Source organism: Saccostrea cucullata, unplaced genomic scaffold (genome assembly GCF_032062105.1).
Source record: "Saccostrea cucullata isolate Sc308-1 unplaced genomic scaffold, CSIRO_AGI_Scuc_v1 ctg2570, whole genome shotgun sequence".
Taxonomy (NCBI): domain Eukaryota; kingdom Metazoa; phylum Mollusca; class Bivalvia; order Ostreida; family Ostreidae; genus Saccostrea; species Saccostrea cuccullata.
In genome coordinates, this window is record NW_026939394.1 from 4,002 (window position 1) to 26,015 (window position 22,014).

The 22,014-nt window shown below is 32.3% G+C and overlaps 1 protein-coding gene across 1 annotated transcript; it reads left to right on the forward strand.

Annotated features, from left to right (window-relative positions):
• Positions 1 to 10,687: 10,687 nt before the first annotated feature.
• On the forward strand, positions 10,688 to 12,715 carry LOC134252993 (uncharacterized). Its single transcript, XM_062735517.1, has one exon. It carries the CDS (start codon positions 10,688 to 10,690, stop codon positions 12,713 to 12,715), a length of 2,028 nt encoding a protein of 675 aa, XP_062591501.1.
• Positions 12,716 to 22,014: the final 9,299 nt, after the last annotated feature.

A 22,014-nucleotide genomic window follows, 5' to 3' on the forward strand; every position in this document is an offset into this window, starting at 1 on the left:
GAAATATCTGGACATGGCAATAAAAGTTAATCCACATTAAAGAATACACATTCCAAAGCTTTCTTTTTAACATAGAATCTTCAACGTTCTGCTGTAGGAAACATCCGAGATTAAAATGTTAGGCGTGCGAAAAGGATGCAGATTTGACCATCCTGTCCTATCAGATATCACGATTACCATAGAAACTGGCCAGTCTCACGCTGTGAAAAACCCTGGCCTAATTGTTTGGTCAGAAAATGTTCTCTTATCTTAGAATATGCCCCCTAAATGCAACACTTTAGAAAGTGTGTGTCTTGTTCGTCTTACATTTTTTTTAAATATGCAAGTTAATTTGAATTTATGTTATCAGTGGTTATGTTATTCTCAAAAACATTTACTTTATAGAACTAGTAGTGTTTAAACATTTACACATATTTTAAAGTTTACATTAAACTAAAAAATATAAAAGTTATATAACTTGATACATCGTCATGCATGTTTTGTAGGTACTCATGGTTGGTATACCAGGGTTAATATATGTAACATTAAATAAACATATTAATTTACTATTTCTTTTTCTTTCCCTTTTCCATCTTCTTGTCCGATATTATTACAAACAGTTCACGTTTCCTGAATTCTGACTTCACTTAAAGTTGGTTCAACGTTGTCTATACAAAATATTGTATCGAAATAATGTCGTGACTCGCCAACGTTGGCCTAACGTTGGGCCAATGTTGTACTTCCAACAAAATCTGTTAGCTTAGTGATGACAAGCTAACAACATTGGCCCAACGTTGGGTCACCGTTGTGTCCCCAACCAACCTCGGACTCTGAGTAATATATTGTAATGTTGACATTGACTCAACAATGGGCCAACGTTGTAAACCCAACGTTGTAAACAGTGGTCCTACGTTGGGTCATTGGGGGCATTGTAGTGTCCTCACCCCAGCTTCTAAGTAAAATACTGTTATGTTGACATTGACCCAAAATTTGGCCAACGTTGTATGCCCAACAAACTACAACAAAATAAGAACGTGATTCACCAATGTTGGCCTAACGTTGGGCCAATGTTGTACTCCCATCAAAATATGTCAACATAGTGGTGACAAGCCAACAACAATGGCCCAACGTTGGGCCAACGTTGTGTTCCCAACCAACCTCGGCCTCCGAGTAAAATTGTAATGTTGACATTGGCCCGACATTGGGCCAACGTTGTGTCCCCAACCAACCTCGGCCTCTGAGTAAAATAGTGTAATGTTAACATAGGCCCAACATTGGGCCAACGTTGTAAACCCAACGCCAACCATCGGCCAACGGTCCAACCATTAGCCAACGTTGGGCCAACGTAGTCATGCTATCTGGGAAACAAACAAGTATATTTCCAAGAATTAAAATTTTTTATCATTCCGTTTTCGTAATTTTCAACTAGATTGGGCCTCGTTAAAAGGAAATATCGTGAATATTATGTGAAATTCATATAGAGTTCAGACAATTAAACAGGTATGCAAATTTATTTTCATCGATCATATTCTCTTTCGAAGACAATCAGCTATATACGTATCCCGGTCGGCCTTTCCTCTGTCATTCGAGACAAAAATAATGCAACGGGACAACAAAGAGCTGGATATTTCAAAACATAAGATTTGTACAGGTGGAAAGTTTGCCTTCTGACAAACTTGGAAAGTGTTGCTAGAATCCCGAGTTAAGCATCCATGGTTTTACGAAAAATCTCGGTTAATAAGTATAAAATTCAAAACATAAGGTAAGGTTTCGTGCGATTGTGTGGAATAATTATTTTACTGAAATTACAATGGGATTCTAGCAGCACATTTAAGGGAAAATAGATGTTTTTCAACTGTATTATTTACTCAAGACACTATTTAACTCCGGGGTATTGTTGTTCTGCTAGCTTTTTTATTTAGGAAAATTTTGCTATTAATAGAAGTCACGTGTTGCCGTGGCGGTGGTGCACGTCTTCGTGTTAGACACTCTTTAATCTATATGCAATAGATAATATTTTAAGTTAATCATACCTTTTGGTAATTTATCAAAATTAATTTTCTTCAAAAAGTCTAGATTTCCCGAGAAATGACTTATATGCTTCCTAAACATGCCCGCGTAAGTATTTGAAAATTATCATCAAATTTAAAATTAGGCCATCGTGACCTACTTTCCAGGTGATGTACTCTGAGGATTCATGATGCATCAACTGACAAAATTTGCTGATTCTTAAACAATTAGTATCTGAAATATTTTAATATACGCATAACATTTCAAATGAAGGTCACAGTGAACTACTTTTTAGACGACATACATCGAAGACCCAATATACATTAAGGGGATGAAGGATGTATGGTCACGTGACTCAGTTGATTTACGTCATAATCTCTGATAAAATATGTACAAAACGAGATTGAAACCACAGTACTTGTATAATTTTTCTGACTGTTTGTTTGCGTTCACCATCTAGTTTAAAAATACGCGTATCTAAAAACATTCAAAATTTCTTGCAAATATTATCAAATTACGGAATAGATTAATCCACTCTGCCGTTTCCCTACTCTGCGCGTCCAGTGCGTCTTTGACGTCATAGTGGATCTCTTAGTTCAGTAAGATCATACACGGTAAAAACGGTTAGTATAAAATCATAAAAACGGGCCATAATATGTACATGGTAGGGTATTTTGAAAATTTCAGAACGCAAAAAATATTTTTACATGGTTGTTGACGGAAAAGTTCTGTGGGTTTGTCCTATTTCGCTTATTTCAGGAATGTGTGACGTCATAGTTGGGTTTTCCCGTACTCGAGAAATGTAAATATGACACGTTTTTCTCATGATCATGACTCGTTTAACTTTGCCCCGTGCAATATTGAGCTCAGCTTCACCAATCGATATTTTTACAGTTAATCAATACAATGACGACCTTGAACTTCGACGTAAATTTTCAAATATTGAATGATAGAATTTTTTGCAAATTAATTTCTTTTATGGTTTAAGTTGTCCTAAAAAAGTCGTAAATTTCCGTCTCCAGATGTGGTGTTATAAAAGAATCTTGCTTTTTCGAATTTTTAACCCTATTCATACTCTAAAATATTTTAAAGGACACATTTCCGCTGGTATATTTTTTATCTATGGTGAAAAATTTCAATTATCGACCGAGTAATGGACCCAGAAACACGGAGAATAAAAACTCCGCTCAGACACTGTGGGGTATGGTATTTGTCACTCAATATCTCAGAAATAAGTCTAGAAACCTATTGATATGTCTGCTTTATAGTATGTAGGACATACTAAATAAGATATATACAAAATATGAAAAAAAATAAATGACAGGTATTTTTTCAGCTAAAGGTCCTTCATCCCCTTAATTGACGAAGTGTGATGTTTCTAAGCTAATTTGTACCTGAAATATTACAAAAAAGCCATAACTTTTCAGAATTAGGTAACAGTGAAATACTTTTTAATTGATTCTTTCCAAGGACCTAAGATATCTCTTGGATATTTAAGTACATAATAAGCCAATAAGTACATGAACATTTTAAATATATCTAAATATTTTTTTTCAAAAGTAAATCACAATGATCTTCTTTTTAGTTGATATACTCCGAAGACCAAAGATATTTCAACAGACAAAGTTTGATGATTCCTAGCCAATTAGTACTAAAATATTTAAAGACAGCTATAGAAAGTAACTGAGATATTTTTCATCACAATGCTAAAGGATGTGCAGAAGTCAAAGTGTTCAAAACAGATATGATAATGGGCAGGAGACAGACGAATCGACATACCGATCTCATTGTACATATAACATTTTTATGAGAAAGGCCGGGGACTTAGATATTGGGAAAATAATTGATATAACCCAGAAATCTTAGAGATACATTGATTACAAGCCTACAAATACAATGAAATGTTAAATATTTGTATACATACGTTTGAAAAAAAGCATTTGTCAGAAAATCGACCTGCAAAAATTATTAATTATATGAGAGTTATATGAGAGTAACTCCTACAATTTTAATTGACTAAGATCTAGCATTGTGGAAAAATACCAGGTTATAATCATTTGCATGCTATCTTCCTGGTGAACATTACAATTTATTTATTGAATAGGTAAAATTATTTTGGAAAGTTATTTCACTTGCACCCAATTTGCACTCATGTGAACATATACCTTCAGGAACATAGAAAAACATCGGGGTAGGATGGATGAGAACCTCTCCGGATTTTTTAAACTAAAGGTTAATTTTTTCAATAAATTAGAATGAAATGAGGAGTTGGAGGGGAAAGGCGTGTAGATGGACTTGCCAAACGAAGAAATATGATGTTCGTGAGCATGTCAAATACAGCACTCTTCGGAACTTCCAAAATTTTGTAAAAAGATATGCATGCATGTAGGCCTTTTTATTAAAAAAATAAACAATGGATTCAATGAACACGAGCAATAGCGCATCATAGAAAATATATTAGCCTCAGCAGGCATTTCAACGTTGATTCAACGTTGAATCAACATTGCACGTCAACGTTGAATCAACTTTGAATTTTGGTTGCATATGAAAGTAGAGGCAACGTTGAGACATAACGTTGTTTCAACGTTGAATAAACGTTGAAAATGGGTTGAATTTTTGGTTGATTTATGGTTGCAAATGAAAGTTGTTGCAACGTTGATGCTTCAACATTGTTTCAACGTCAATATCAACACTGAACAAAAAGTCAACTTTGGTTGTAATTAGGTTGAGATTTGGTTGAAAATTTTCGGTTGTACAAACGTTGATATTTGGTTGAAATTACGTTGAATTCATATTACATTTTGCTTTATAAACAAATACATTTCAAATTCTAATTAAACATTTTATTCAAGTTGCTTAATATTTATATAAGTCATAATCCAGTATTATGATCGTGAGAGAATTTATTTTACTCTGTTTTTTTAAAGACAAACACAAATTCGGATTCTATCACTGAATCTCACTGCTTGACAAATTTTATATTCCTAGTGAAAAGGGGGTCACGGTAATCACATCCGGGTTCTTCAAAGTACGCGTCTGTCTTACACTACGAAGTTTCACAAAGTGGCGGATCCATTGATTTTAACCACGCATATAGTAAGCCCCACGAATGAAAGAAATGAACAGGAGAATCCACCCTCTAACGCAAAAGCCTATTAAAAAAAGAAATAAAGACGTTAAAGCCATTTGTTCGATACAATGTACGTAACATGTTATTTCAAACGATAAAAATAAATATACATGAATGATTTGAAAAATCAGACAAAGGAATATATTCTGGTACTTAGATTTAATTAACATGATTAAAAGAATTATAGTTGACCTCATGTTAAAATTCGTATTTGTATGCTTATGAATAATTATTACTAAAGAAAAATGTTACAGACATACAAAGACATAGTATACTTACAAAATGTTGCATTCCTTTGTATTATTTTCATGGGCGAACAATCTGATGCAATCAAGGCTGACTATACAATCAATTCCTGCACCACTGGTTGATTGAACCTTACGACGAACTACAATTAATTAAATTGTATGATATATTAGTATACTTATATTTCATAACCAAATGAATATCAACAAAACACATAAAACACGAACCAAGAATGCGCATTTCACCCAGATTTCAAATATACTTATAAAACAAGAATTCAATGATGTTCAGATACTAAAAAAACTTAATTTCTTAAATCCATGAAAAGGACTTAATACTTACTGAGCAGAAGTTAATATTCCAGCCTTAATCTTTGTGTATATAGCTTGAAAACACATTAAAAATGAACAGCAAGGAGACGTGCACTTCTTGTCCATCAGTTTAATTCAAATTTTGAGCTAGACAAGCTGCAAACAATTCTGCCAAGCAAGAAAATGGCATACAAGGTTATCCTGACACTGAAACTGACCAACTAAGCGAGAGTCACTCCTTATCTGATATCTCGAAGGCTTTAGGGTAGTGGATCTTAAGTAATGCTACTTGATCGGGGTTTATTGTCAGTGTGAAAATTGTTTCTTTGAATTGTTTTTATATTTTGTGAAAAGAAAGATTATAGAATTATTACGCACAACAAAAGCACAATCTAATAAAATAAGACTTCCTAAGATTGGCTCTGTATAACAATCTGCGCAAGAGTATCCGTCCATCTAGGCTATATATGAGTCGAATTTGAAGAACATTACTTCGGAATAAATAATTATTTTTATTAATTCTATAGTAACATGGAATTACAGTGAGATGTTGGATAAAGATGGCATTACGAGGGTTGTCCAAAAAGTCGTAGACAACGGATATATCATTTTTAACACGCAACCAATACTAACCAAATTTTGCATAGACATAATACATTCAATGTTCTTTCAAATTGTGAATTCTTAAATATATTTCATTCATATTAATTATATTGGGACGATTTATATGAAGGCGGATATGGTCTGTCGGCGCACGACCAAAATTCGGAATGATTTACGCATATTACTATTACATTTGTTTTTATTTCTTTGGTACTATGTCAAAGATTGAAATAAAATTTAAATCAATGAAATCAGAATCAAAATCGTAATAATTTGTCAAAATTTCATATAAATAGCGTGAAAAACAGAAAACTGGTGGCATAATTTTCAAATTGTTGTTCGAATTGAGTTTGATGAAAATGACCTCGTCGAACGCATACCCGGCGCACGGAAATGTAATAAATTGTTTTCGATATGTTTTATATTCATCTGAGACGGGGGGAAAGAGTACAGAAAGGACATTACACACTATATTTTGATACAAAAGTTGTTTTTTAATAGTATGAGATTCAAAGATAGTTTTTCCTCTATATCGAAAAAATAAATAGCATATAAAGTAGAGTACTGATTGTTTCATGCAGACATTTGCGGGGAACGTTCTGGACCACAAACGTCGTCAAACAAGGTGTATTCTCTGCTGCCTAAAATGTAAGGTGATCTTTCAACTAATTTAATTTTGACTTAGATTTGAATTACTTAAGAAAACGGATAGTAGTGAATTTAAATTATTCCATTAGTCAAGAGTGGTTTTCACTTTTGAAATATTCATTTGGATGTTGATAACCTCATGTAAAGCAAAAAAAAAAAAAAAAAAAGGACCATGACGTTATGAGAGACGTAAATTACGATTGCTTTCGTGCGCCGATGTACACTTACATGGTTTCTTTATTTTTTCATAAATTTTCTTATTAAATGTGATATCCTCATGAAACTTAAAAAAACATGATCATAAAATGTTACTCTTTGCTATGACAAGAAAAGAGATTTGATTTAGCAAAGAGATAATAAATTACGTTCCCTGTCTACGACTTTTTGGGACAACCCTAGTATTTATTTAAAAAAGCTCACATTTAATATATTTTATAAATATGTAAAAAAAAAAGAAAACCAAAAAAAACTGCATTCATGCAAAATTTATTTTAAAAAATTAACCTTTTTGAAGCATAATCATAATGAAGTTTTAAATGTAGATGCCATACTTCACATAAACTCATATTTAAAATTTTATAATGGTACTAGCTGTTGGCACAACTCTTTTGAGTAAATCAATTCATAATGCATACGTTTCATTTATTATGTATAATTACATATACCTGTATAATATTTTCTAAAAATGCATACAGCTGTATGTATATTGCGAAAAATCGCATGGATTGAGAGTTAAAGACACCTTTATATTTTGACCTTACAAACTACGCAGTACAGTTAAGGTGAACAATCGAAGTTTCGACTAAATTTTGTATTTAAAAATGTAATCGTAATTTGGATGGCGATTTTTTTTGTACATTATTTATATCGGATAATTATAATTATGATTAATAACTACATATCGAGGAGAATTATATTTTATATTTAGACTAGTCACGTAATGCGGCAGTCACACGATTTTAGCACACTGACTTGAAGTATTGATGTTACATATAAATTTCACTAGTGCAAGGGTATAACCAAGTTAAATTTCCAAGTTAAGTAAATAAAAATTTTCAACACGCATTGTAGTTTCTAAAAAGTGCTGCGATCCTATCTAAATTCTGCAATTTCATTGTTAAAATTATACTTGTATGACCGAATGCTATATTTTTTGTCGGTCAGCGGCATGGAATATTGATATAATTAAATTGTTTTTAAGATTTCATCAGGATCGCAGCACTTTTCATATACCTTAATAGTTCTTTAGTTGAAATGTAAAAGCTTACTATGATCCATAGAGTGTATGCCCTTGCACTAGATCGATTTATTAAGACCCCTCACATTATTCCCGATGTACTTGCATACAAATATACGGCAGTGTCAATTAAATACGTAATGTACAGAAAATATATTAATAAAAAAGTGAAGAAGACATTAAATTCAAGTTTTTGGCCCATAGAATATCTGTAAATAATATTTTATTTAATTAGAGAATACATCTTTTGTTGAGAAAATAGTACTTGATCTGTCTCTCACTGCATACAAACTACGTCACGTTGTAAGAAATGACGTCATATTGACAAGTGTATTGCGATCAGTGACTTGTTTATAACTTGCTATGTGGGATTTAACTAACGACAAAACAGCACGCTGTAGTACGATTTTATGTTGTTTGATGATTTCTTACTGGTCAAATTAGCAGATAAACTCATTTCGTGGTATTTTAAAGAAATGTTGTATGACGTATATTGTGTATGATGTCATAGTCAAGTTTTCCCGTACAAATTAGGCTCCGCCTACTTTTTGTAACCTTAACTGTTCTGCGTAAAGTGTTCAATACTCATTATCCATTGTTTCAACGTTAAATTTTCCTAACTTTCCTAAAGTTGAAAATATGTTGCATTTTCAACGTTGTTTCAACGTTGAATCAACAAACAGTCAACTTTTGCATTTTTAAACCTTGAAATAAAATATCTACAATATAAGAAAATACCCAATGTTGAAAACATGTTGAATCTTCAACGTTGTTTCAACGTTGAAATATCAACAAACATAAAACGTTGAGAATTTGTTGCAGCTTCAACGTTGTTTCAATGCTGAATATCGACGAGCATTCAACGTTGAAAATATGTTGCAGCTTCAACGTTGTTTCAACGTTGAAAAATCAACGAACATCAAACGTTGAGAATATGTTGCAGCTTTAACGATGCTTCAACGTCGGAATATCGACGAACAATCAGCATTGAAAATATGTTGCAGCTTCAGCGTTGTTTCAACGTTGAAATATCGACGAACATTCAACGTTGAAAATATGTTGCAGTTTCAACGTTGTTTCAACGTTGAAAAAAGGTTGAGGATTCAACGTTGAAACAAGGTTAAAATATAGTTGATCAACGTTGAAACCTATATTCCACCTCCTTTCAACGTTGAAACAACGTTGAGTGCCTGCTGGGAGCAGAGCTTTTGCTTTTTTAGATTGATAAACAAACAGGCGTCAAAAAAACGAGATAGTAATAAAATAACTTTTGACATGATGATAAATGTCTTTCTCTTAATGATCTTTTAGTGTAATCGGTATCAATCATCTTTTCTGGAATGACACACATAAACCTTTTATTAATAATTTTTGTCACAACCTCTTTGACAAAGATTCCCCATTGACATGCGTATCTATATACGGATTATGCACTTCTTTCATCAATATTCATAAAAAGAATGGATTCTTAATTTCAGATATTGCTTAATTATTTTGTTATTATAACGACTTTTTAATAAAATTTTGGGGAAAATATTAACGTTTAATTACACTCCATTTGTTCCAAATCATTTAATTATTTCGTTTCACATAAAAATCGGCGTTTATATAGCGTGTATATCTTTAATTTTTTAAACTAGCTATGGGCAAAAAATACTAACAATTAAGATTAACTTTCAATATTATTGGACTTCCCATACAAAGCTTGTCACGTTCGACAATTATCACAAATTCAAACTCCGATCCTGATTCTTAAATGCATAGAACTTTGCTGAATAGAACATAGACCTGTGGGGATATCAAGGCCACGGATAAAAAAACCCACTATTTTTCTTTACAATTGAATTTTCAAAGGAAACCACTTAATCATTAATCGTTATGAAGAAGATTTATTACGTTTGAATTATCTGTAGTTCATTATAGGATTATGGATTATTTTGTTAATTGAAAAACAACTATTAAAAAACTAAATACTCCATGTACAGTTTAGCACACTTTTCAACTAAAAAGTCAAAGATTATCACAGCAAAATAAGTGCGATCATTTTTTTTAAAGATTCATGTCTGGATGAACATTATATACACTTACCCTTTCATATAAAATTAAGAATATTGAATGTTAATCTTATCTATCTCATGCGGTATGGATATCTTTGGAAAGGAACGCTGAGATACTTTATATCTATTACGGCTATTAGAAGCTTATTGTTCCTGAATTTTATTTCCGAAACGAAATTAGGCTTAAACATATATAATATTTACTCACTTTGACCATTATTTTATACATCTTTAAAAAAAAGCTTTTAAGTATATTTTTTTCATCTTCTGAGGACTTTGGACGTACATTCAGTAGTATTTCACATATTGATAACGTTTTATTGATTTCGTCCTTAGAAATAGTTCCTCAAACACAAAAGACCCTTAAACATAATTGTATGGTCAATAGCTGAGTATTCGCATTAAAAGTATTTGATAATTCATATGAAAACAAAGGAAATGATGTATATTTCTTTATGTTTTAGATATGTGCCTGTCAGACTTTGTCTATATAGGATTGTGCCGTGAAGTAGGGAGTCCTACAGAAGTGAGGATCAGAAGAGAAGTTATGGACACTGAGGAGGTGTTGAAAAGACCTGTGAACATCTTGAGGGGATTTGATAGAATGACGAGTGGGAGTAAACGTGAGGGATTCAGACTAATTACTTCAGATGAAGATTCGATGTTTTGGCCTGCCGACCATAAGATTATATGTGATCTCTCACAGATCAATCTCTACCATATCCCACAACACACCGTAATCCTGATGGAGTGTGATGATGGTATGCCACCAGGATTTACCAGACTTAATTTGATGAGTCCATCAAACAATTCAAAAATATTTTTCTCCTGTGTAGTAATAAATGCCACTGTATATATTTCAAGTACATTGTTCAGAGATAACCATTTGCAATTGTTTAAGACCATCAATGTCTCTGATACTTCTGTTTTCCCTCATGGACCTTGTTCTACAGATTTATTCCAAGATCTAGGCATTGACACAGTGTTCTGTTTCCAGTCATTTCACTGGCCTACGTCAGCACTACCCTGGATACAAAGATGTTGTAAACAGGGATGGCCAGATCAGAATGTTGTCTCAGATATGATAAGAGGAGGATTCCATGTTGTTCCTTTCAGAAGCACACCTGAAAATGAACTAGAATGGAGGATCTCATTCTCTCGAGCTGAACAAAAACTTGTTTCTTCAATGAATCACTGCCAGTTTTTATGTTATGGTCTCTTCAATTTTTTCCTTAACGAAGTTATAAAAAGTCAGCCAAATGCATCAATTCTCTGCTCATACTTCATAAAAACAATAGTATTTTGGGTCGTACAAACCAATACTTCTTTGAGTTGGACACCGGAAAACATATTGAGTTGTTTCTGGGTATGCTTGAAATTATTGATATACATGGTACACACTGGATATTGTCCGAACTTTTTTATTCCACAAGACAACATGTTTAGAGTAAAAGTCACTGGTTCTGCACAAACCTCGTTGTTCAGTCAGTTGTATGATCTGTATAGTAAGGGGATGTCATGTCTTCTTTTCAGTAAAACAATCCGATCTTTCCTCAGTAGGGTTATGTTAAACAGAACATTAAGAATCTGTACAGAGGAAAGCAGTTTTATATCCAGCCATGAATTAGATATAAAATTTTTCGGCGAATTATTAGAAATTCATAAAAGTAACATAGAGAGTGTTGCGGAATTTGAAGCTTACATGAAACAAATGCAAAACATGATTCGGAAAAGGCTTTCCAAGTATCAGACAGTCTCTTTACAATACATCACATCGGATGTGTTACGGAACACTGCCATGTACTTACAGAGTAGGAAAAATCGAAGTCAAACTCGGAATAGGGTTTTCTATAGAGATTATAAAGGATGTAAATTGCTAAAACAGTCTTGTAAGTTTGGTTGTTTGTCTGACATTCTGTATCTTGCTATGTACTACTACAAAATAGGTAGATATGAAGACTCACTCAGTTGTTTACATAAAGTACGGGGGGAAATTCCATTGCCGTATATCGTGTATAGGGATCAAGTTAATTTAGATGTGTACAAACACTACATGGAAAGATACACCCTGGGTACTAAGTTTAGAAGAGCTGTAGTGAGAGATATTGTGCTTTATTCTGTATATACTTACATTGATGAACTAGTGTTAGAACAGGATATCAGTAAGAAGCATTGTAGGCCTTTATTAGTTATCCCACCGCTAGTGATGTCACACATGTTGTTTATTCTGAATCATCAGAGACTAGGTGACACTGTGACGTCACAACAATCTCTACAGGATCTACAGACTCTGCTTCTCTATGATAACGGGACTCATGCATCCCATCGCTTCAGAGATATTTCGTGGCAAATACTGGGAATCTGTCAACAAATCTGTGTAGACTATTCGGGATCTCTCCAGTCTTATCAATATTCCCTACAACAAATACCATTCCACAAACTCCAGAAAGCAACATTGTTAAGAATACACAGTCTTCTATCTGATACGATCTGACTTTCTTTGACTAAATGAATTTGTTTAAGTTGTTTGTTTTCACATCATTTTATTTTTATATTTTGTTTCCTATGGGCTTTATTCGTTTTGTAAGTAATAATTTTTTTTACTGTTTTCATTCTTTTGTTCAAAACAAATCAGAACAATACATGCATAATCATTATTTTTTCTGTAATAAAAATGTTCTTTCAAATTACACTGTATTATGTTTCTTAAATTCAGGTATAGAAAAAGAACTTCTTAACTTTTCATACGCTTAAATTTTACTGCCACTTAACAAAAATAAAAAGCATGTAAATAGTATACTGTTCAATGATTTTTTACATCGAACTATATGTAACCGAGCAGTTAATGGTAAATGATGACTCAGATGTTGGTATCCATTTTATTTATTGAAGAATTAGAATAAAGACATTGACCTATAACAAATACAAAGAATATATTAGAAAAAATACATATAGTTTCATAAACATTGACAATAAGTTACCGTTTATGCAGTATACACATAGAAGATAGAAAAATGTACTGTAGCAAAATGAACTTTGAACCTACAAACAAAATATAGGAATTTACTGAGACAACTTTAACTGCAAAAATACGATAAAGTATAAACTTCGCAATTAAAATAATATGTTATACCCAAATCTTTAATAGTAAAGTAACAAATAATTAAATATGAAAGTTACATACCACAAGATGCACTGGATATCAGCCGGATATAATTTCTTCTTTAAAAATGTAATACTGCCCAATTTTGCTTAGTTTGAACGGTTACTTATACTCAAGGTAAATTAAAACTATTGGATAATATCAAATGAGCCAATGAAAATTAAGATAAAAAATATTTAAGATTACTTTAGATGAAACGAAAAATAGAATGATTCCAAAACGAATAAATACATAAGATAAATTATAATAGTAAATTTGGTCTACCACATATATATGTTTTCTTTTTACTAGGGCCGTTCAAAAATTACGCGGACTCGTTGCACAGAAGAAATATTTGACGAAATAATCGGGCAAAATTTCACAAATAATATAAAAGAATCTATACTTATATGGTCTTCAAAATTTTATATCAAAATGTTGTAAATTGGCATTAATTTTGAGTGATTTTTCAGGACATACCATTAAGTCACGGCGCAGCAAAATCTTCGATGTCACAATTTTTATAAAAAATATGTGATTGAGCTTTCATTCTCGACAATTTCCCTTGAGTTCCTGTATAGTTTAAGTTACCTTATCTACTCAACATCAAAACGCCATTTCTTGTCAAGCTTAAAATCTATTAAACAAGTAAAGAGTATTCTTTTTTTTGTTTTAAAACCAAAAAATACTTTTGAGATAAAGTGTGATATTGGTGACTCTCAATCACGTTCTTTACAGTCTGGATAAAGTTAACTTTTTGTCTATAATCTTCTTCCCGTCCTCCCGTATAGCCTTTTACAGAGGTCTAGCTGTCTAAAATTTCAATATGCTATTTGTGGGCGAATGTCACGTGTAGCCTAGTTTACTACATGTTTTATTATGCATATTTTTGATCAATGTTGCCGATATCTCGAGCATTACACATATTTGAACAAAAGTGTGGTGCGCCGTCAATTCAGGAGACGTCATTTTCACAGTCGTTTTCACGGGAATCGCATCAGAGAAAAATCACTATATTTCTGTTAGTACTTCAAATATTACGTCCGAATTCTAAATACATAATCATAGAACAATTTAAAGGTACATTTGAGAAAATTGTTGAAAAATATCGCGAATTTTAGAAAATCAATGCGTTAAATTTTTGAATCCGCATGCTTTTGCTTCAATTTTTCTGTCGTGCGCCGTACCTCTCCATCAACGATATCAACATACCGATAATTTTAGTAGAATTTTTTTTAAATACAGAAATTTTGCCCAACATTTATTGGAATCTTTAAGGTGGAATAACCCTCTGATAAGAAAGATAACTTTTCTGACAAGAGAGATAACTTTCTTCAGACATTTTGTCATGAAATTCAGTGATTTGTCATGTCAGAGTTTACAAATTTCAATCATAAGGATCATTTTATAGTCAACTCAATCAAACCTATTCTATTGTACAAATGTTGATTTCTAGTTTCTATTGCTAATATATTTTTAAATTATTTATAATAGTTTACTTAAAAAAATTATACTCACTTCCTTTATAGAGTGTAAATTGAGAAATCTCTATCTCTTAAAGTATAATTCTTTTAATTGTAGAGAAATTTCAGATGCAGTATTGTTTATAAAAAATTAATTATTATTTTGTTTCATTAAAAAATATTTTCAAGGGCGATAATGGAACGATAACTCTTGTTTATGGATGTGTGTTATTTTACATGCACAGAAAAGAATTTGTTATTCTGATTTAAAAAGCAGCGCTTCAGTATGTTTTCTAACGGGAATTAGATAGGTATGATAGTAAATATTATTTTTATGTATACCTCATATTTCTAATTTAATTGTGAGATAAAAAATAATTTATCTTTCTGTTTACCATATCACATTTTCTTCACATCATGATTTGACATATTATTCATTTCTGAAAAAGTAAGCAACTCTTCATACTTCAAACTATTTTCCATTTGAATTTAATGCTATAGTTGTTGCTGAAAATCAATGTCTGGATTTAAAAAAAAAAGTCTTGAAATTTGGAGCAGAGGGATATTGCCCCTTAAGATACATATTTCTGTAAAGTTTTATAATTATATGACGTCTGTAAGAGTAAATTATAGCACAGTCCGCGTAATTTTTGAACGGCTTTCGTATATAGGATATATTCTCAATTTAAACATGAAATATGTTAAGATAACAAATAATATTCAAGGTCAAAATTCCATAAACCAATACATAATAGGAGCAAAGCTAACACGCACCTGCAACACATCAGAGGTGTAACCAGGTACTATGAAGAGATAGCGTTCCCTGTGGACCGGTCACACTCGCAGTGTGCTCCTTGCCATGATCTGGAAATGACGGGAAGATCCATCGTTAACTCGGTTTATAAATAGTGGACAAACATTTGGTTTGAAAAATTGTTTTAGTGACAAGGTCATTGTATCGACCAGAGAACTTAGGTAATGATTATTGTAAAGGATACTGGTGATATTCTTGTTTCATCAACTTGTTTGTAAATAATTTACATGTACCTTTTTAGAAATTGTATATACGTAGAGTTTGTTTTTGCATATTGAATTAACTGAAAGATATAAACTCTGTTTGATTGCGATGAAGATATATTGCTACATATGTAAGGGAAGTTGACAATTGAAAACAAACAGTCATCACTTTATCATAGAGCTTGGTTGTTAGATGAACATTAAGGCCATGTTCATGTAAAATATCCAAATAAGAAAAAATTTGTAAGACTCTGTAGTATCTTTTATCTTAAGCTCACCATTATTTATCGTATCGAAATAAGAATCGAAATAACATTTGTTAATTAACAATATCTCTTCGATATATCGAAATGTCGAGTCGAAGGCCATAGCGAGTGTTTTCTTCTTCACACGCAAAAGATTTTGGACCAATTTTGTTCATTAGAATATAACATAGGTCTGCTTATAATGAGGCGCATTGGAGTCCATTGGAAATCTATTAGATTCCATTAGATTGTTGGAAGATCTGGTCTCCGAACAAAATGGAGATTGTCAATCAAATTCTGGCATCTTTTTGATGTCATATTCAGAGTACTTATGTGCATTATTCTGACTTCTGTCTGTTATCAAAGTCAGATTTATTGAATTGTTCCCTGTGGTGTACCAACCTGTTATGTTTCATATTCCTTCATAGAAATGTTCTTAACTAAAAATTGCCTTGAATGAGAGGTTCCCAATTGACAAACAATTGTATGTTGATAGTAAAATAAAAAGACCATTCATTTTAACGTTATGATATAGATTATACCGTATCATTCTTTTATCCCTATTCAATTTTTTATCAAAGCAATTGAGTTTCCGGTTCATCAATGATTCTTCCAAAGATGAGGAATGGCGCCTCATCACATAATAGTGAAGTTCAAAGCTCCAGGGTTAGGGTCTGGTGTTAGAGCTGGACTACATAAATTATATTGTGAAAATGCATTATTTCTTTCTTTGAAAATCTTCTCTGCTCCTTGGTATTCTGCAAATTAAATACCTATATTACTTTGATGAGCAAGAACCCAAATTCTTTCAGAATTGTGCATTTCAAAGCGCCTTGATCAAAGGAACATAGTGGGGAGCTCAAATATATACTGAAAATGAATCAATGGTTTGAAATCAGCTCTCTGGCATTAAACATTTATGATGAGCCTGTCCAAATTGTGAAATATGTGGACCTAGGTTCAAGGGTTCCCATGAAGGTTTCGGGGGGGGGGGGGGGGGTAGGTGGGTTAGTGGTGGTGGTGTACTGATTATTGCTGAACACTACTGATTAGTTGAAATACATTTTTTGTTTCCCTACTCTGCCTATGGGAATGAAGTCACCAAAGTAAGCAATTGATACGTGTAAATTTATGATGAAATGATACCTCTTTCAAATTCTGAACGTTATGGCCTCTGGTTTAAAACATGAACCAAATACAATCTTTGAATAGTTGTTGCGTGATATTCATGTAACTTAAAAGAACCTTGAGCCTCTTGTTTATTAAATGACACATTTACGCTGTGGATCATTCCACAATAAATGCGTCGGAATTAATTTAATTCTATTATTAAGGAGGAAATTTACTTCAAAGTCTTACGTCAAATACCAATAAAGGGACATGGATTCTGTTTCAACTCATTTTTCTTTAGAAACCGATTTCATTTTTAACGCAGGAACGATAAGGCTTTCCAGAGAATATTGCAGTGTACTCTGTGTATGTACTTCTCTTAACTACAAAAATATGACGTCATAATTGAAAATTACATCAAAACACTGCAGTATTGAGCTGAATTGATGGGGAGAGTGTCATAAACTTTACAACTTATTTCAATATGTATATAAAGTTGCAGAATGCTAGTGAATAACGAGGATTTATTTAATATCTTTTATAGAAATCTGTAAGAGAACTATTACCCTCATACTGAATCTTGCTTTGGAAAAAAATACGATGGCTTTGTCTTAAAACAGATGACAATATTGATCGGAAAAATACCCTCAGATTTGTCGGCAGGTTGAAGTTAGTGTAAAATATGTTGTTCAAAAGTAACAGTATAACGTTTCTTAATCACATTTGGGGTTCACAACGATGCAACGAATTTATCTATGTGACAAAAAATTAATAACAATTGTGTTTATTAACTGCACCGAAGCAATTTATATGAAATACTCAAAGAAGAAGAAATGACCGTCACGTGACCAACGAGGCCATGTGATATCGAAAAAATATGTATATAAATGTAAATAGCCTATAGAACTATCTATATGAATTGGGCGTACTTAAGTACATTACTTAAACTAAAACTCAAAATTTGAAATGCAGTGATAGGTTTTTATATGCATTTAATGCTCCGGGAAGCCTCAACAGAACTGCTTACAATTCCTAATTATGGTAATTCTAAAAACCAGTTAAATTGAACAGCATTTGCCGATTTACAAAAAAAATTCATAACTTAATTTTTTCATAAAGAAAACAAGGTTTTTGTTTACATATAGAAAATACATTGTATTACAAGTATCAACAAATTACTAGAAATTGTCTTTTCTTATTTAAAATTAATTTCTTAACAAAAAATCTGCTTTCAATGAAGATATATTAAAAATATTTAACCTATGTAAACTAATTGATTCCACGAGCCTTGTTTTCAAAACAAACGTTTGGAACTCAAAATATATCTTGTATCTGGACAACGGACAAAGTTAAGTCAGTCACGTAGCATCGTTTTTTGAAAGTTAGGGGGGGGGGCAAGAAGAGAAAAAAATATTTACTTACCTGAAAATTTTGAAAAAAAAAGTTGCCCGAAGTAGAAAATCCTTTTCCGTTTGGGGTGGGTGGTTTAGAAGCCAATTTTTTTTTCAATGCCAACTTCTTCCAGTATTAAGTTCTTATGCTACATTGCCAACTAGCCTTTCCATGAACAGTTCCTACAATATAAGTAATGTTGGGAAAAAGGTGGGGGAGGGCCCCCTTGCCCCCCTTGTTGCTACGTGCCTGTAAGTGCTTGTTAACATAATTAGAATTGATCATTTTTAACTAAAACTGTGTCCATGTCCCATTAAGACAATCAATTTACATGTAAGTATTTGTAATTGTTTCAGCGTTGAAAGGCTCGTCAATCAACTATCTTTCACTCTCTAATAAAGACATATTTTGTAGCCAATATGTGTTTTTTATCCACTTCCAAACCAAACATAGTTGTCTCTACATGCAATAAACATACTAAAAGTGAATTTTCAGCAATCTATAAAAAAAAAATTTCAAGCGCGTTTATCACTTGTAGAGACGACTATAAAGGGTTGGGATATGGATAAAATATACAGATTAGTTAACTAATGTGCATAGAATTAGGGAGGAAAAGATAGAAAATTGAACGATACTGGAAAGTGAAGAAATTCTTCCCAAAAAAGATTGCGCCGTAAAATGCACCTTTTTTGCATTTCGGGATCTGTAGCGTTATGGTCAAAGACAGATATATAAAATTGTAACGCTACAGATCTGCAGCTAATTATGTATAAGTCAATAAATGTAATAAATAAACAGGTTGGGGGGAAACGTAAATTCCGCTATAATAGTGGTATTTCACTATCATAGTGAAATTACGCTATATTTCCCGCCGTGGATACCCTCAGTTTCACCCGATACCATGCAAGGCGTTTGAACCGCATGTCATGGTGGGTATTAAAATGAACAAAAACTGTCATGCTTGCATGTTTTGAATTTTAATAAATTTTCTACCGTTGCTTTTAATAATGCGAGCACTCTTTTTTTAACGGAAGTTGCATTTTTAACATAGCAACCGATGATTGCGGGGATATTTAAGACTGTTTGAATCTCACTTATTGTTCATTAATGTGCACAAATTAATGCTTGTAACAATTGTCAACTTTAACTGAAAAGGGTTTATGAAATTAAACAAGAAAAAGATTATTTCTGTCTGCATGGTTACGGGTATGGAGGCTCGTTATGGTAAACGGAAAGAACCAGTATTATCGGCCGCTACTGCGGCCGATCTTTTTGTGCATGGTTGTGTTAGACAGTGAACATAGGAAATGAGAAGTTATTTTGTAATAGTTTATTATAATAATTCTTCACTGATAACATGTAGAAAATCAAAAGTAAATTTTTTTTTAAATGCTTAATAAACAAATTTAAAATATTATTGTTATAACTTTTCAATTTCATTGTCATTTTTCATCAAGATATTTGATAATTTTTGACTAGATAAAAAGAGATTACAAAAAGTACTATATAGATATAAAAGAAAAATAAATGACGAGGTACATAAAGTGCATGGTTAATTAAAAAAAGTCAAAAAACTATTCAACTCGTCAAAACTGTTTTGAATAGTTACAGCGGCGAATGCTGCGAATAATACATGTACAAGGATAATTTCGTTTTCACATTTTGCAAGATCCAGGGTGCACGTGGTTCGGTCATTTTTATTTCAGACTGTCTTCAAGGCAATATAAAAATAAATATGAAAAAAAAGTAAGTAAGTACATAGATATTTTAGTGCATTTGCTCATCAGATGGATTCATCGATGTAATAAAGTCCATAGGAGTCTGAAGCAAATTGAAAGGATGAAAGGAGGGGGGGGGGGGCTAAACCAACCAAAAAAGTAAACCCCAATTTTCAATACATTGAAAATGTCTATATTTGAAAAAAAAAACAGTGGGGTGCAAAGCCCCCCTAGCCCCTCCCCCCGGTTCTGACGCCTATGAAGTCAATGATAAAAGAATTGATTGAAAATGAAAATATACGCTTCTCAAGATTCAGTTTTGAATATCTTGTACTTCCATTGCTTAAATATGCTTTCAAAATTGTGAAAGTACTTTTTCAAATGCTAAATTGTTTGCGGCCGATTTGAAGCTTTACATCAATTTTTAATTGTGGAAAATATGAATTGAGTCAAAGATATTTTAGACACTTCTTATGCTGAATATTGAGCAGTGGCGATTGGTTATTTGAAGTTTCCCTGTGGTTCAAACAATAATACAATGGCATTAACCTAAAACTCTTAAAAATTAATACCTTTAGTGCACAGTGAGTTTTTGCTTACATTTCACATCAATATAATTAGATATAAATATTTTTGAAATATCAAGAAAAACACCTTTAGCTATTTCTCTCAGAATTTAAAGTAAAATCATTCTTGCCTAAGTGCATAACCATAGAGTGTTAAATATGATACATTTGTGCGGAGTTAAATCATAATTATTTAAACATGTGTTAAAATAAGGTTACAGGCACTCTTGTCAAATATTCCCAACACCAAAATAAATTGAGTCTTTTTTTCTGAAATAAACAATTAATCAGCCAAAATTAAGAATTAGATATATTTTCTATGATCGTTTATGTAAGTAATTTTTTGGATTATTTATTATAATTTGATTTTGTTAAGAGGATAGAAATCGAGTTTGTCAATATACTTTTTTTTATGTTTGCCATGATGTGTTTTTCCGTTTACCATAATGAGCCTCCATACCCGTAACCATGTAGACAGAAATAATCTTTTTCTTGTTTAATTTCATAAACCCTTTTCAGTTAAAGTTGACAATTGCAACAAGCATCAATTTGTGCACATTAATGAACAATAAGTGAGATTAAAACAGGCTTAAATATCCCCGAAATCATCGGTTGCTATGTTAAAAATGCAACTTCCGTTAAAAAAAGAGTGCTCGCATTATTAAACGCAACGGTAGAAAATTTATTAAAATTCAAAACATGCAAGCATGACAGTTTTTGTTCATTTTAATACCCACCATGACTTGCGGTTCAAACACCTTGCATGGTATCGGATGAAATTGAGGGTATCCACGTCAGGAAATATAGCGTAATTTCACTATAATAGTGAAATACCACTATCATAGCGGAATTTACGTTTCCCCCCAACCTGGGAAATTTCCAACACTGTACATTTTTTTGTAGTGGACATGTTTCTCACATGTACTATATACGTATATTTTTATTTACATTTACAAAATACTCCGGTATCCTGTAGGGGACCTCTTATTTTATTATGGAGCCTAAGTTCTTCAATTTTACTTAACGGACACAGTTGAGTAATCCACTTTCATTTCCTGCCTTGTTACGCTATAACATGCACGGGTCTTTTATAGTTATGTGGAAGTGTAAATTCCAACCATGTCAGTTCAGTTTGAGTTG

Coding starts and splice junctions, on each gene's coding strand:
- LOC134252993 (XM_062735517.1), top strand. CDS start 10,688: ATGTGCCTGTCAGACTTTGTCTATATAGGATTGTGCCGTGAAGTAGGG.